This window comes from Cataglyphis hispanica, chromosome 9 (genome assembly GCF_021464435.1).
Source record: "Cataglyphis hispanica isolate Lineage 1 chromosome 9, ULB_Chis1_1.0, whole genome shotgun sequence".
In the NCBI taxonomy this organism is placed as follows: Eukaryota; Metazoa; Arthropoda; class Insecta; order Hymenoptera; family Formicidae; genus Cataglyphis; species Cataglyphis hispanica.
This window is the reverse complement of record NC_065962.1, coordinates 1,486,587-1,501,742: the sequence shown is the minus strand read 5'-3', so window position 1 is coordinate 1,501,742 and position 15,156 is coordinate 1,486,587. Positions and strand designations below refer to the sequence as shown.

Here is a 15,156-nt window from a genome sequence, read left to right as displayed (position 1 = left end):
ATGTGTATAAATCTATCATACATCCAGAACAAATGTCTGGACATCTATGATGGATTTATAGACGACATCTACCGTGGAGATAATATGAATTTCTATTAGAAATCTATACAATATCCACTGTGGAAATAGATGCCACATGGAGCTATGGAGGCTATATGGATCTAATGCCAATGCTATATGGATCGTCCAATGCATGTCATGTTCCGTGTGGGTGGTAGGTGCATGAGCCATATATGTAATAAGACTATCAATATTCATAGTGGCTTACGCAAGCCACAATTGGACAAGAACAAAAGTCAGTAGCACAGTATAGGTACATACAGTAGGTTCACTCTGCTGAAAATTGTGCTAATGGTTGTCCCTTGCGCATGACCGAGTTGCACAACTAATAATATGGCGGCTACGTAGCGCCCAGTAGCGTCACAATAAAGAAGGCTATATGTGACATGTGATTTTTTAGTGTATACTTTAATTACATATAAATCTATTTTAAATCGCTATTTTAATATAATTTGATATTATATCATATTATAGCATATTTTATTAATTTCATGTGAGAAATATCGCATTTTCATCATGAAAAATATACAATTGAAAAAAAATTCATTTTAAAAATTTTTATTAATTTGTGATACATAATCAATCTTCTGAACCTTTCAATTTATAACTTAAATTATGTCTATTACATTGTAAATTTTTATTATTAAAATTTTGTATTTAAAATATATTTAAAATAAATTTTATTATTAAAATATACATATAACAATAAATAATACATTTTTAAATACACATTTTTTAAAAAGTAGTCGTTTTTAATTTTACATATTTTATTGTATAATTCTTTTTTCGCTTATTGTTGCTTTATATTTTTATTATATATAATCGTATTATATTTACTATTTTTATTAATCGTATAAATTTATTAATATATAAAATAATATTATGAATTAAAAACAATATTAAATGTTAAATTAATTTTTTTATAACATTTTTTGTAAATCTCATAATTAGACATACATAAATTTCTATCTTAACTAGTATCATCATTCAAATTAAAGCCCGCGCACAACCAGGAATATGACGATCGTTTAGCATCGAGAACAAAGGGGCCAACACAGAGTGAACCTACTGTATGTACCTATACTGTGTCAGTAGCAGCCTCAGAGAAAACGAACCTTCGAATGACAAAAAAGACGATATTATCTACTTTATCAATACGAGAACCGACATCTCGGTTATTCCTAGGCGTATGATTTGCAGAATTCTTTATCCAACAGATGATAAGCTGTTTGCTGCAACAACACTATTATACATACCTACGATAGCCAAATGCGAATGTTAGACTTGAGTCTTACATGGCCCTATAAATGAAGTTTTGTGATAGTGGAAGTCAAACAACCAATAATAGGACAATTCCTGACATATTATGGTCTTTTACCGAACTTAAAGTATCATAGACTGATCAACGAGTAAACATTACTGCATACAGCTGCTCGAATACGGGCATACATTTCGATTTCTAGATCAATTATAAGTATGAAAATCTGTTGCGCAAATATATATATATATAACTCGTCCCACAGCTTTAACGAAGGTTGTCTATGACGTACAACAACATATCGTGATAAAAAGTTCCCTTGTTGATGAGAAGTTCCCTGAGAGATCAAGAAGACTCGCACCTGAAAAATATGCTGCTGTTGATTAGAATTTGAAGCCATGATTGAAATAAATGTCGACTGTCATTCTCTCAATGAGCCAGCCCGTTACATTCAAAAAAATTAACCGTGACTGGAGACCATATGGAGACTTTTGCAAATTAAATACAATAATATCAAATAAGTACCCATTATCTCATATACAGGGTTATGCATTACTAAGCAAGTTGCAGAATATTCAGTAAAATTTACTTGGTTAAAATGTATTATCAAATATCTGTTGCGAAAGAAGATAGAGATAAGATTGCAGTGATAATTCTTTCGGATTGTTTGAATTGAACAGAATGCCATTTAGTTTACGCAATACCGCCCAAACCTTTCAAAGGTTTATCGATACAATCTTGCGAGGACTGAAATATTTCCACGGATACATTGACGATTTATCAGTTGCGTCAAAGAATGAGAACAAACATCAAGCATATCTAGAAAAGATATTTCAACACTTTAGTAAGTACGAATTTTTCATCAACATCATTAAGAGTAAATTTGGAGAAGGAAGTCGATTATCTGGAATACACAGTGGGGACCAGCATAGAATTCGACTTATTGAAAGTAGAATAGAAGCCTTAACAATTTTCAAAAATCCGAATACTATTAGCGAGCTTTAAATATATTTAGATATCATTAATACCTACCATCGATTCATCTAATGTTATGCAGCTACATCCTTGAATGAATACCTTAAAAGGACAAAGAAAGACAAACGTTCGATTATCTGGATATAGTCAGAAAAAGCAAAGAAAGCAAGCAACGTCTGGCTGAAGTAACTCTATTAGTATATCCGCTAGAGAATGCAAAACTAGTATTAAGAACGGATGTTTCCAATTTTGCCATGGGTGTTACTAGAACAATTTTAAAAAAGACATTAGAAACCATTAGGATTTTTTCGAGGAAATTTAGCGAAGCAGAGCATAAATATAGTACTTATGATATAAAGAGTCATTATTGGTCATATTTGCAAGTCTCAAGTTTTTCAAGACATCAAGTAGAAGGACAATACATAACCATATTTACGGATCATAAACCTCTTCAGTATGCATTTCTGCAAGCATTGGATGAAGTATTTGAAACGCAGAGAAAACAATTCGATTCTATTAATCAAATCACTACAAAAAAATTTACGTGGCAGGGAAGGAAAATGCGATAGTAAATACTTTATCAAGAATAGAAACCATAGACATGCTAGTAGTGATGTCTACAAAAAAATTATTTGTAGAGCAAATAAAAGATAAAGCACTTGGATCACTAATAAAGAAAGAATAAACAGCTCTTTCACTAAAAAAAACTTTGTCTGGACTACGGAGACAAGATTATATATTGCTATATTGTTACGTCCGCGTGACCACTTCGATATTTATCGAAACCGCGTACGACACAACTAGTACTCGCGCTCCGCGTCGTAATAAAAGAATACTTTATTAAAAATAACAAGAGGTAAATATTTAGATTAACGTATCCATCTCCAATGACTTTGACCTTGACATATATTGTCAGGGACATGATCCTGAGTAACTTTTTCTTATAAATTTATCGGCGGTCTCTTATAGTCTTTCAGATATTTATGTTAAATTTTGACAGTTTTAATGTATTTTCCGTAATTATTTACTTTTAGAGGAGCTTGATGATCAGAAGGATCATGACATTAACATATGTTGTCAAGGTCATGACCTTGAGTAACATAAACAAAATTTTAACCGTTGGTCACTCATCATTAAAAAGTTATTAACAAAAAGTTTGAAATATACTTCAAAATCAATATTTTCGGATATATACAGTAAAAATGTTTGGAACTTTACATACCATTGGAAGTGGAATTAGAAGGCACAGAAAGAAGAAACAGGAAAAATAGTAATAGAATAAAGATTGAAAGAAGTGTATGAAAGAAGAAAGGATCGAGGATTAACAAAAGATGTGAAAGTTGACCATGCACACAGATAGAGAACGGGGAGATGAAGAGAAAAATAGAGAATGAAGTAAATGATTCGATAGAAATCAGCATAAATCAGGAAAGAATCGCTCGGCGTCAGGCGATCATCAGCGATCATCAGCATCAGGCGTCAATCTTCGGCGTCATCGGTCGCTTTCATCGGCGTCAGATAAACATCATCGATAATAGAATCAGTCGGCGTCGAGATTAGTCAAGAGATACGGATCAATCGAGAAGAACGGAAGAAATAGCGAGGGAAGAGCTAATGAAAAGATTAAAGAAAGGAAAAGCACCGGGAGAAAACAGAAAGAAAATGAAGTTTGGAGATTAATGCCGAAAAAGACAGGAAAGGTATTCTTAAAACTATTAAATAAAATATGGAAAAAAAGAAAAATTCCTGAAGAATGGAATAGAGGATTAATCAATCTAATTTATAAGAAAAGGGAAAAAGAATTATAGAGAAGTGATTTTAGAGAGATATGATTTATGCGAACATTTTGAACTAGAAACTAAAGCAAAAAGTGGAAATAAAACTGGAAGAAAGACAATTTGGTTTTAGAACAGGAAAAGATACAATTGATGTTATTATATATGTTAAATTGTATAGTTAATAAAGAAATCTTGAAGAAAAGAAGAAAGATCTTTGCATTGTTTATAAATCTTTGATAAGATAGACAGAAGGAAACTGGGAGAAATGATGAAGAAAGCAAGGGAAAAACAGTTAAGAAGGAGGATTATGGAAATATATATATATACATAAATGAAAAACAAAGTGAAAGTGAGAAATAGAACAGAGGAGTTTTTGATAAGAAGCGGAATGAGATAGAGATGTCTTATGAATCCTACATTGTTCAATGTATATAGTATGGAATTGAAGGTAGAGAAGGAACAGACCGGAGGAATCATAGTGGGAAAGAAAAAGTTTTGATCGATTACATATATGGATGAAATAGTTTTGCTGGCAAAAATTGAGCAGGAGTTAAAAGAAATGATGACAAAATTAAAGAAATATATAGAAAGAAAAGAATTGATTTTGAGTACTGAAAAATTTAATGTATTTGGTATTTTGTATTTAAGAAAGGAAAAGGGAAAACAGGAAGAAAAGAAATGAGATGAAGAGAATATAGAAAAAGTGAAGGAAAGAAGATACTTATATAATGATAAATATGGAATATATATATATATATATATATATATATAATGCAAAAGAACGGAGGAGCAGAGAAACATTTATTGGAAAGAATGAGAAGAGCAACGATTGTGAGTGAATAAAATTAACCTGGAGTACTGGAGAGAAGTTATTTAAAGATGATTATGAGAGAAAAATGAAGATTCGGCACATTGGTTGGAAGCATTGTACGGAGCGGAGATCTGAGGGTAAGAAGAAAGAACAAAGGCTGAATAGAATAAAGATAGAAAATAAATAAAACGGATTCTAGAGCTGGATATAAAAAAACTACATTTTAACAAAAAAAAACTAAGATGAAGGAATTGAGTCTGGAGATAAGGGAAAAGAGCCATTAAGTGAGAAAACGTCATTGCACGTCAGAAAAAAAGATTAGTAGTGGAATGTATGAAAAAAAAATAGAGAGGAGTAAAAAAAGCGAAGAGAATAAATGGGAAAAGAAAAGAAAAGAAAGTGATGAAAAAGGCGGAAATAAAAAAGAAGGAGCTGAAAGGGGAAAACGTAGAACCAAAAGAGATAATGCAGGAAATAATAGAAAGAATAGGAAAAAAGAAAAAGAGAAAAGAAGACAAAAAATAGAGGAGTTTAAGTACAATGAAATATATAAAAATATAATGATGGAAAAAATATCAGCATATTTGCGAGGAAGAAAAAGAAAGAAGAATAGAAATTTGATAGTAAGATTTCTTCTTCTTCTTCTTCTTCCTCTTGAAATAGGCTTAGAGCCTGTCTTTCCGATCATTTCGCCTCCTGTGATCCAGATGTCCAACTGTCCATCCATTTTTTTAGGGGCCTTCCTGGAGGTCTTCTGAAGCTCAGTTTCCCATCTCTTGCTATTCTCGCCATCCTTTCCTCCCCCATCCTGGATACATGTTCATTCCATCCTCATCTCCTCTGCCTTACCCATCGGATAATATCTTGGACGCCGCAGGTTTCCCTGATCGCCACGTTAGGTACTCTGTCCCTGAGTGTGTACCCCACGATGGCTTGGAGAGTCCGCATCTCTGTCGTGTGGACCATGCTTTTGGTTTTTCTGATGTCTGCTCTGGTCTCCTCAGCATACGTCATAATTGGTCGGACGCAGATTTTATAGATCTTTACTTTGGCTTCCCTCTTCATGTGTTTGTTCCGCCAAATGATTTCTTTTAGGCACCCAGATATTCTTGCCGCCTTGTCGATCTGGCCGTGGACCTTCTTCTTTCTGTCCTGATTAGAGGATATTTCTGCTCCCAGATATTTGAACACGACATGACCTGCTCTATGATTTCATCGTTTACGGCCAGCTTACACCTGGTTCCTTTGCGATGACGAGGGATTTGGTCTTCGGCACTGAGATCATCATGTTATATCGTGTCGCCGTCAAGTAGAATTGGTGTAGCAGTTTTTGCAGCTCATCCTCGTTCTCGGAGATTAGCACTGCGTCGTCGGCATAGCACAGTATGGTCAATTCTCCTTTGTCTGTTCTGAGTCCGCAGCCCGCCCTCCTTACGTCGGCTATTATCTTGTCCATTACAAGGTTGAAAAGTAGCGGGCTGAGAGAGTCGCCTTGCCTTATTCCTGTTGAAATTGGGATTTCCTCTGTCAGGCTGCCGCTGACGCGGATCTGTGTCGTGGTGTTGGAGTTCAGGGATTTGATGGCTTGTACTATTTCCTCAGGTACGTCCTCCTCCATCAGGATATCTGTGACGTCGCTGAGCCTGACTCGGTCAAAGGCCTTGGTCAGATCGACAAAGCACATATAGGCGGGTTTATCGAATTCGATGGCCTTCTCGGCTATCTGGCGCACTATGAATATTGCGTCTATTGTGGACCTATTCCTCCTAAATCCTTGCTGCTCTTCACTCATTGGGATCTTCTCTGATATCTTATTTGCCAGGATCCGTGTGAAGAGTTTCATTGCCGCGCTAAGGAGAGTCACTCCGCGGTAGTTCTCTGGCTTCTTCTTGTCTCCTTTTTTGAATATTGGGATGGTTATGCTCTTTTTCCAGTCAGATGGAACGGTCCTGTTGGTGAGGACTTTCTGGAATAGCTTGGCTAGTTCCGAGTGAAGGTCTTTCCCTCCATTTTTCACCAGCTCACTATGCAGCCCATCAAGTCCAGGCGCCCTTCTGTTCTTCAGTGTCTTGGCGAGGGACTCCACAAGCTCAACGCCGATCTGTGTGTTTACCGCGGTCCGTTCTAGCGGTGTCGCCGGTACACGATCGTCATCCTCCCGGAACAGCCGTCTGAAGTGTTCCATCCAGTCTTCTTTGGAGATTTTTTGTGACTGGACATATTCATTCACTTCCTGTTTTCTGCGTCTTAACATTCCCCACACCTTCCTTTGGGCTCCGTATAGATCATGTTCCATATTAGCAGTGAAGGTCGCCCAGTATTCTTCCTCGATTCTCCGCATTCCCGCCTTTGCGAGATTTCTTATGTTCTTATATCTCTGTCGTTCTTCGGGGGTCCTGTTGTTGAGATAATTGAGGTATGTCTTCCTCTTCTCTTTTGCCAGTTGCTTTGCCTCTTTCGTGAACCACGTCTTGTGTTGTATATCGGCATTTTTGTTCACTCTCCTTCTTCCTAGTGCCTCTTCTGCTGCCATAGTCATATGGCTCTTGATCTTCTTCCATCCAGCTTCCACATCATCCTCGTCTGTGATGCTGTTCTCCCCTATCTTCTGTCTCAGCCGCTACTCGTACAGAGCCTTTATAGTATCGTCCTGGATCGACTCTATGTTAAGTTTTTCTACCATCACGGGTGGCGGTCTCCTCTTGAGCTGTGCGGTGAGCCGGATCTTTCCGAGGACGAGGTGGTGGTCTGATCCGACGTCCGCCGAGGACAACGATCGTACGTCGATGACCTGTGTTGGATGGACCGCTCTGTTCGAGATTATGAAGTCTATCATAGATGTTTGGCCTCGCGTATTTGCCCAGGTTATCTTGTGTTGGTCCTTGTGATCATAATAAGTGTTGTTTATTTTTAATCTGTTTTGCGCACAGAAAGCAACTAGCTTTTCCCCGTTGTCGTTGATGTGTGCTTCGTTAAATCTTTGCTTTACCCCGTCCACGACTGCGTTGCAAATTCTCGCGTTTAGATCTCCCATTATCAAGATTTTGTGTTCTTTCGGTATCTTATCTATCTCTTCTTGTAGAGTTTCGTAGAAGTCGTCTATTTCTTCTTTACTCTTATTGCTGTCAGGTGCATAAACGCTGATAAGATGGATTTTTTCCCTGCCTATGTCTAGCGTCACTCTCAGTATTCTCTCGCTTGTGTAGCTGGTCCCCTCTATGCTGTACTTATATTTGTCCTTAATTAACATCCCCACTCTTGCTGTTGCCCGTCTATGTTTCTCAGGTCCGCTGTATTTAAGAATGTATCCAGGATAGCTTTTGTCTTCTTTTCCCCTCTTTTTGGTCTCCGATAGGACGCATATGTCTATTTTATGTTCTTCCATTTCCGTCAGTACCTCCTGCTCTCTTCCATTCCAACTCATGATATTCCAGCATCCGCATCTCAGTAAGCTCTTCCTCCAGATTTGCTTCTTGTTTCCCTTCCTTCCCCTGTGGTTTTTATGCATGTTCCTGTTCGTGGCGTGTCGTCGTCTTTGTATCCGTCCCATTCCGAGGCACATTATCGGTCCTGTGAGCATCAAATGCTTTTTATCGGGGGTAGGGTGCTAACCTTATCCCCGAACCCTCCTCTTTTACCCGGGCTTGGGACCGGCTGCGTTAGATAGTGAATTAATCCATCCACCATCCGTTACAGGCAGAGTTCGTAGTAAGATTTAGATGCGGAAATGAAATAAATGGAAATTAACACTAGAGAAAGGGGGAAGAAAGGAAATGTAGAGAAGAAATAGAAAATATAATACATGTGCTGAAAAAATGCGAGAAGATTAAAGATAAAATGCCAGTAGAAAAAATTTTAAAAGAAGATGTAAAAGGCTGTGAACTAATGAAAAGTATAGATATAATTAAGAAGGAAAAAGAAATAAAGAAAAGAAGAAAAGAGAGGAAATCAATAAGAAGAAAGAAGTATTATAAAGAAAGATAGATAATTTAAAGAACTATTTTAGGATCTGTTTTAGTTTAGCTTTATTCAGTTTAATTTTTAATTTTTAATTTTTTTTAAATTTGTCAGATTTTAATTAGTCTGCAGTTATTTGTATATAGTACATAGTATGTACATAGTTGTATAGTAAGTTTTAGTTTTTAGTTTATTTGTACGTCATTATTATTTTAAATTTTAAATTTTAGCACTTTAGTTTAGTTTAGTTTAGTTAGTTTTAGGAAAATATGTTTAACAGAGTTTTTCGAGTGATATGAGTTATATGAGTTAATTGTAGTTTATTGAAATTATTGAAGTTAAAAGTTTTTGAGTTTTAAAAGTTTTTAATTTAAATTATTTTTATAATTATTATATTAATTGATTGTTTGTTATTTTACTTTAAAGGGAAGTATCATTATACATATTACCAAATGTTATTATGTTATTATGTTGTTTTGTTATTAAATTATTATGAAAACACAGAATGAAAACAAAAGCACATAAATAACAATAACAATTGTAAAACTGTAAAACTCGAAGTCATCCAAAGTCGCAAGGCACGTATTAAGAAAGAAATAAATATATAGAATTTATGTCTATTCAATACATTTGTTTTCTAACAAAACTAAATAATGACTTGACAATATAATCATAAATAATGCTTTTTAAATCGTTATCATAAACTATAGTGTTAAATTCCGCAAAAATTGTGTACTTACTTGCATTCCAATTATCAAAAAATGTTCTGAAGTAATATAATACAGCCGCAAATCCTGACAAACTTATGGAAACTTTCGTAAATATTAGCGCCATGTGATTATAATATAAATACGCCATTTTTTCTTGAATGCTGTTATAAGTTTCTGTCAAGAAATCATTTTCGATAGCTTTTAAAAACTTGGCCATTATTTTGCAACTTCTTCTGCATATGAACATTTTTCCCAGTATCATTGTAAAAAGAACGTTATCCGTTAAATTCGCAACAATGCGTTCCGGTTGATTAAAATATTTGATCAAATGGTTTACTCCCATAATGCAATAAATTATCATGTAAATACTGAAGAATATGAATAAAGATTGATTCATTTTAAGTGGCCATAATCCCAAAATAATTAAAAACCGTCTGTTCCAAGTTATTATGTTTGATGCCCGAGCGAAATCGATCGCCTGAAAATGTATGAAAAGAGAGGAAAGTTATATCATGTACATATACAATACGCATACAGTGAATGCATGACAAATTAATATTTATGAGAAATTATTACAACGAATAAATTGTCATTACTAAATACTTTTACTATAGTCATTACTAAAGTACTTTTAATATACTTATACGAGAAAAAAATTCTATATATATAAATATATATAAGGCAATATATATAAATATATATAAAATATGCCCATATACAATTATATATGATTATATGTAATTATGTGCCAAGCAAAAATAGCTTTTTTGACTTTAAATTTGATCAAAATAATATCAAACTACTTTTGCTACTTGTGGATATGATGATATATCACACATAATTTTGTATAATATATATCCAATATAGTATTATACGAGACATATAAATATACAATATTTACTCAATATATAAATACATAATATTAATGTAATAAATATATATGTAATATATATATATGTAATAAATAGAAAAATTTAAATAATTTTAATTTTATATTATAAAATTAAAGATTTTATTTATATGGAATTTCTATTTCATATTGTAGATAATAACTAAATAATTTCACTTATTCGGACAGAAATTGTCCGAATAAATAAAATTGGTTATTTTTCTATTCGATTTTTCAAAAATCAGTAAATTCTCTCTACGGAAATCGTATAAAAAAAGAATTGATAGAAATAATAACACATGTTATTAGCTGTATTTTGCAGGCTTCATATAAACTTATAACAAGAATTTAAATACGGATGTAGATAGTGAGGAGCGCGCCGCATAGCTGTAAGCAAATAAATTATAATTCGAATACAATTGTATAAAATTATATGCAACTATACATACGCATACATGTATAATTGCATATAATTTTATATAATGAATATAACATATTAAACAGGATGGCAACTTTTGACACACCTGAAGTATGAAGATAGATTAGGTCAAACTGAAAAGAAAAGTCCTGAACTATTTTTTTTTGTATAACGCTTAATAAAAGAGTCATTAATAAAGTTTGGCCAATCATTGCCGATTTAGCCAGACGCACGTCGGTGAGTCGTGTGCGTGAACGTTCAGCTGTTACAACGGTGCACCGCACTGACTTCTTAATGACCACGTTACACCCAGCGACCTAATCCCAACCTGACCTATACCGTGACCCAAAGTAGGTCTAGTACCAATAGTTTACATCGAAAGAGACTCAGATAAAATAAAATAAACAGAAAAATAATATATAAATAATATAAAATTTTAATTTATTTTTAGACAAATTTTAAAAATTAAATTAAAATTAGTTCTAGAAATAATGAAATAAAATTTATTCTTAAAAAAACTAAAAACTGAAAATTAATTATAAAAAAATTGTAGAAAAATTAAAGTTAATTGTAAAAAATTTTTTAAAAATGACAGGTATGCTACATCTTTTTTTAATGATTAAAAAATTGCATATATATATATTATGTCCGAAATAAAATGTAATACATATGTGTTACATTTTATTTTATTTAGATGTATATACATTTATTATATTGTATTTCACTAGTTTAACTTTACCTTTAATTTGACAGTTCAATAAAACAACAGCAAAGCAAATAAGTTTTTAGGTTGCATCGCGACTGATAATCTCGTTTATAAAGAAAAGCAGGATCAATAGCGAAAACGTCCGCACGGAATCAAATCCGCCGCGAGACTAAGATGGTTCAAAACATTAAAATGTCAGCTGTTATTACAACACATCTCCCTTAGCGACGCGTAAGGGAATCATCTCCTGAAGACAGTATAGCACATCACCACAGGCGATATGCAGGGATGGATAAACAGAAGGCGGACATAACAATATTATATATTATGATTATTGCATATTATATGATGTATATATAGTTATATATAATCCTGTATGATTGAAATATATTGTTATATACAGGTTGTCCCAAAAGTCTGGAAACAGTTGAATATTTCGTAAACATGCATTTTAGAAAATAATGTTTTACACAAAAGTTGTAAGGCTTAAAAAGACGCATTTAACGACAATATTAATTTGACCATAAATGGCATTGCCAAAGTCAGGTCAAAGTCAACTTAAAATTGTTAAGCGAAAATTTCCATTTTTTATTCCATATTCTTGTGGCTTAACTGAAGAGCTTAACTCAAGAACTTTTCAAAACACTATAATACAGTTTTTTTATTAAGTATTTTTTTAGTTATTTTATATCTTACTCTGACATAGTATAAAATATAAAATATCTCGTAAATTATTTAGTTTTCGATAATTGTATTGTAATATTTTTATATACAGAGAAATAAGATGAATCAAATGGTGTACAGAAAATAATTGTTTTTTAAAAAAGTATGCAATTATTAGCAATGTATTATTTTATAACAATTATTTATTTTTTCTTTACACCATTTGATTCATCTTATTATTCTGTACATAAAAGTATTATGATACAATTATCGAAAACTAATTTTCGAGATATTTTATATTTTATACTAAAATGTCAAATTAAGATATAAAATAACTCAACAAATGCTTAATGAAAAAATACTTTATTATAGTGTTTTGAAAAGCCCTCGAGATAAGCTACAAGAATATGTAATAAAAAATGGGGATTTTTATTTAAAAATTTTAAATTGACCTTGACCTGACTTTGGCAATGCCCCTTCTGGTCAAATTAATACTATCGTTAAATGCGTCCTTTTACATCTTATAACTTTTATCTGAAACATTATTTTATAAACTGCATTGTTTACGAAATATTCAACCGTTTTTAGCCTTTTGGAACACCCTATATAACCGTATATTGAGAGAGAGAGAGAGAGAGAGAGAGAGAGAGAGAGAGAGAGAGAGAGATCACTATATATATATATATATACATATACATATACATTTATTTATATTATATATACATATATAAATAAAAATAAATTTATTATTATGTATATATAAATAATTTAAATAAAAATAAATATATATAATATGGGCTTTCTTTCGCTGATAGTTATGTATAATCCTGTATGATGTATCATATATTGTCATATATAACCGTATATGAGATTATATATATTTATATCTGAATTATATATACTCGAATATAATTATTCATGAATTATCTAATTTATATATAAATTATGTTCGGAATGATTCGAGACTTTGAATGCGACGATACACACGGATCACATACAAGGAAGGCAGAGCACGAAAAAAGTCACGCACGTATTGTTACAAAAATTTCTTTAATTATAATTACATAATTAACACAATTAATTCACAAAGTTTTTCACTCAAAGTTCCAATAGTTAAGAAAAGTGCAGTCCAAAAAGAAAAATAAGCGACTGATTGTGCAAAAAGAAAAGCGGTCGTCGTAAGCGGTTTTAACGTTAAGAAAAGCGTCGTATAATGCGGTGTATCGATTGCAAAAAGTCTACGCGTGTGAAGCGAGTGCGCCCTCTTCGAGAGCGGGCCCTTTTATAGTGTATCTTTCATCGCTCGCGACCAATTAATTCGAACCACCGTGTTCGATTCGAATTCTCGAAGCGACGCCGAACTTTATTGGCCGCCACTCGAAATTTTAGCGCGAGATAAAAGTTCGCGCTAGCGGTAGGCCAGTGGCCCTTACATCACGGCCTACGTCACCGCTTCGTGCGGCTGCCATTTATCGCACAGCCAACAGTCAAAGTTGTTTATTATTATAGACTTGTTTGCGACATGGGTTTTATACCAAAAAACATTAACCGAGAATAATAATTTAGAAACTAATAACAAGCTAACTGTTCTTTTAGTTTTTCGACTTTGGAGCCGAAATATGATATAAATACGATAAATAATATCAAATCTTAACCGATTTAAAATATAATTAGAAATAAGCCCATGTTGCAAATTTTACTAAATATGAATGAATTTTAATGAGATTTTTATGTTTGAGCGTGATCTCAAATAAATGATATATATTTATATATGCATATGCATATATATATATATATATATATATATATATATATATATATATGAGCTTTTTCTTCCGGGTACCTATCAATAAACTATCCACAAAAGTTATCAACTACCATATTGCACGTATATCAATATATGTATTTCAAATATCTGTAAACGTATCATAAGAAAAATTAATATAAAGATTTCACCATTATAAAGTTAATTCGTTAATTTCTCTCTGTACCTGCATGATCTTTTTGATATCCATATAAGTCGAAAGCGTACAACGGACTAATCGCAAATATATCGTACTAGCTTCAAAGTTAACTTTTCCCATCAACTAATGTTCATGTAAAATGAATAGATAACCAATTTCCTTGCAAAATTAATAAGCCAGTCGTGCATATTTTTTATTGTCTTCCTAAATATAACGTAGCAAACGGGAATCATATAAGTATTCGCCCAAAATATCGCAGACGAACATAATTATAGCTTTCCTCTCACGGTTTCTTCTTTTGCATGTTATAAGAGCACTGTGACTATTCTAACATGCAATAGTACTTACCATTTTTTTTAATGTGGCTATTAATCATATCCACCAAATGTTATTTTCTCAGAAAAGATAAAATAAATGAAAAAATATTCTTGTGCAGCTCATATTGCAAAAGCAACACAAAACTACACAATATCAAAATAATAAAGTATTCAGTGTGCAGGAACAGCTAGTAATTAACATATATTATAGATATTTATATAATTAATATACACACATTTTAGTATATATATATATATATATATATATATATATATATATATATACTAAATTATATTAATATAATTATACTATACACATTTTAGTATATATATATATATATATATATATATATATATATATACTATATATATATATATATATATATATATATATATATATATATATATATATATATAAATAGAGTGTCCAGAGTCAATGGCATCACCCGTCATGTGCAGATAGAACAAGTTGAAGTGAATAGAAAAATCCTTTATCCAGAGACGGCACTACGGTCCCGTTCGAGGTTTGGATAACAATCGACTCTCTTACAATTTAATTTTAGAAGCCATTTTATGATAATGTAATAAAAACTTTTTTATCGTTAGTTTAATTAAAGAATTTAATGCAAAAAACGATTAAATAAATAATA

General features: G+C 32.4%; 1 protein-coding gene across 1 annotated transcript in view; it reads right to left on the bottom strand.

Moving 5' to 3' along the window:
• LOC126851847 (uncharacterized) overlaps positions 1–14,309 on the bottom strand; it is a 43,426-nt gene extending 29,117 nt beyond the window's left edge. Inside the window, exons 1-2 of the mRNA XM_050596186.1 lie at positions 14,217–14,309; positions 9,580–10,027 (exon numbers count right to left, since the gene is read on the bottom strand). Coding sequence (XP_050452143.1) covers positions 9,580–10,027; positions 14,217–14,309 — 541 coding nt within the window. The remainder of the gene's footprint in view (positions 1–9,579; positions 10,028–14,216) is intronic.
• Between the last annotated feature and the right edge of the window lie 847 nt (positions 14,310–15,156).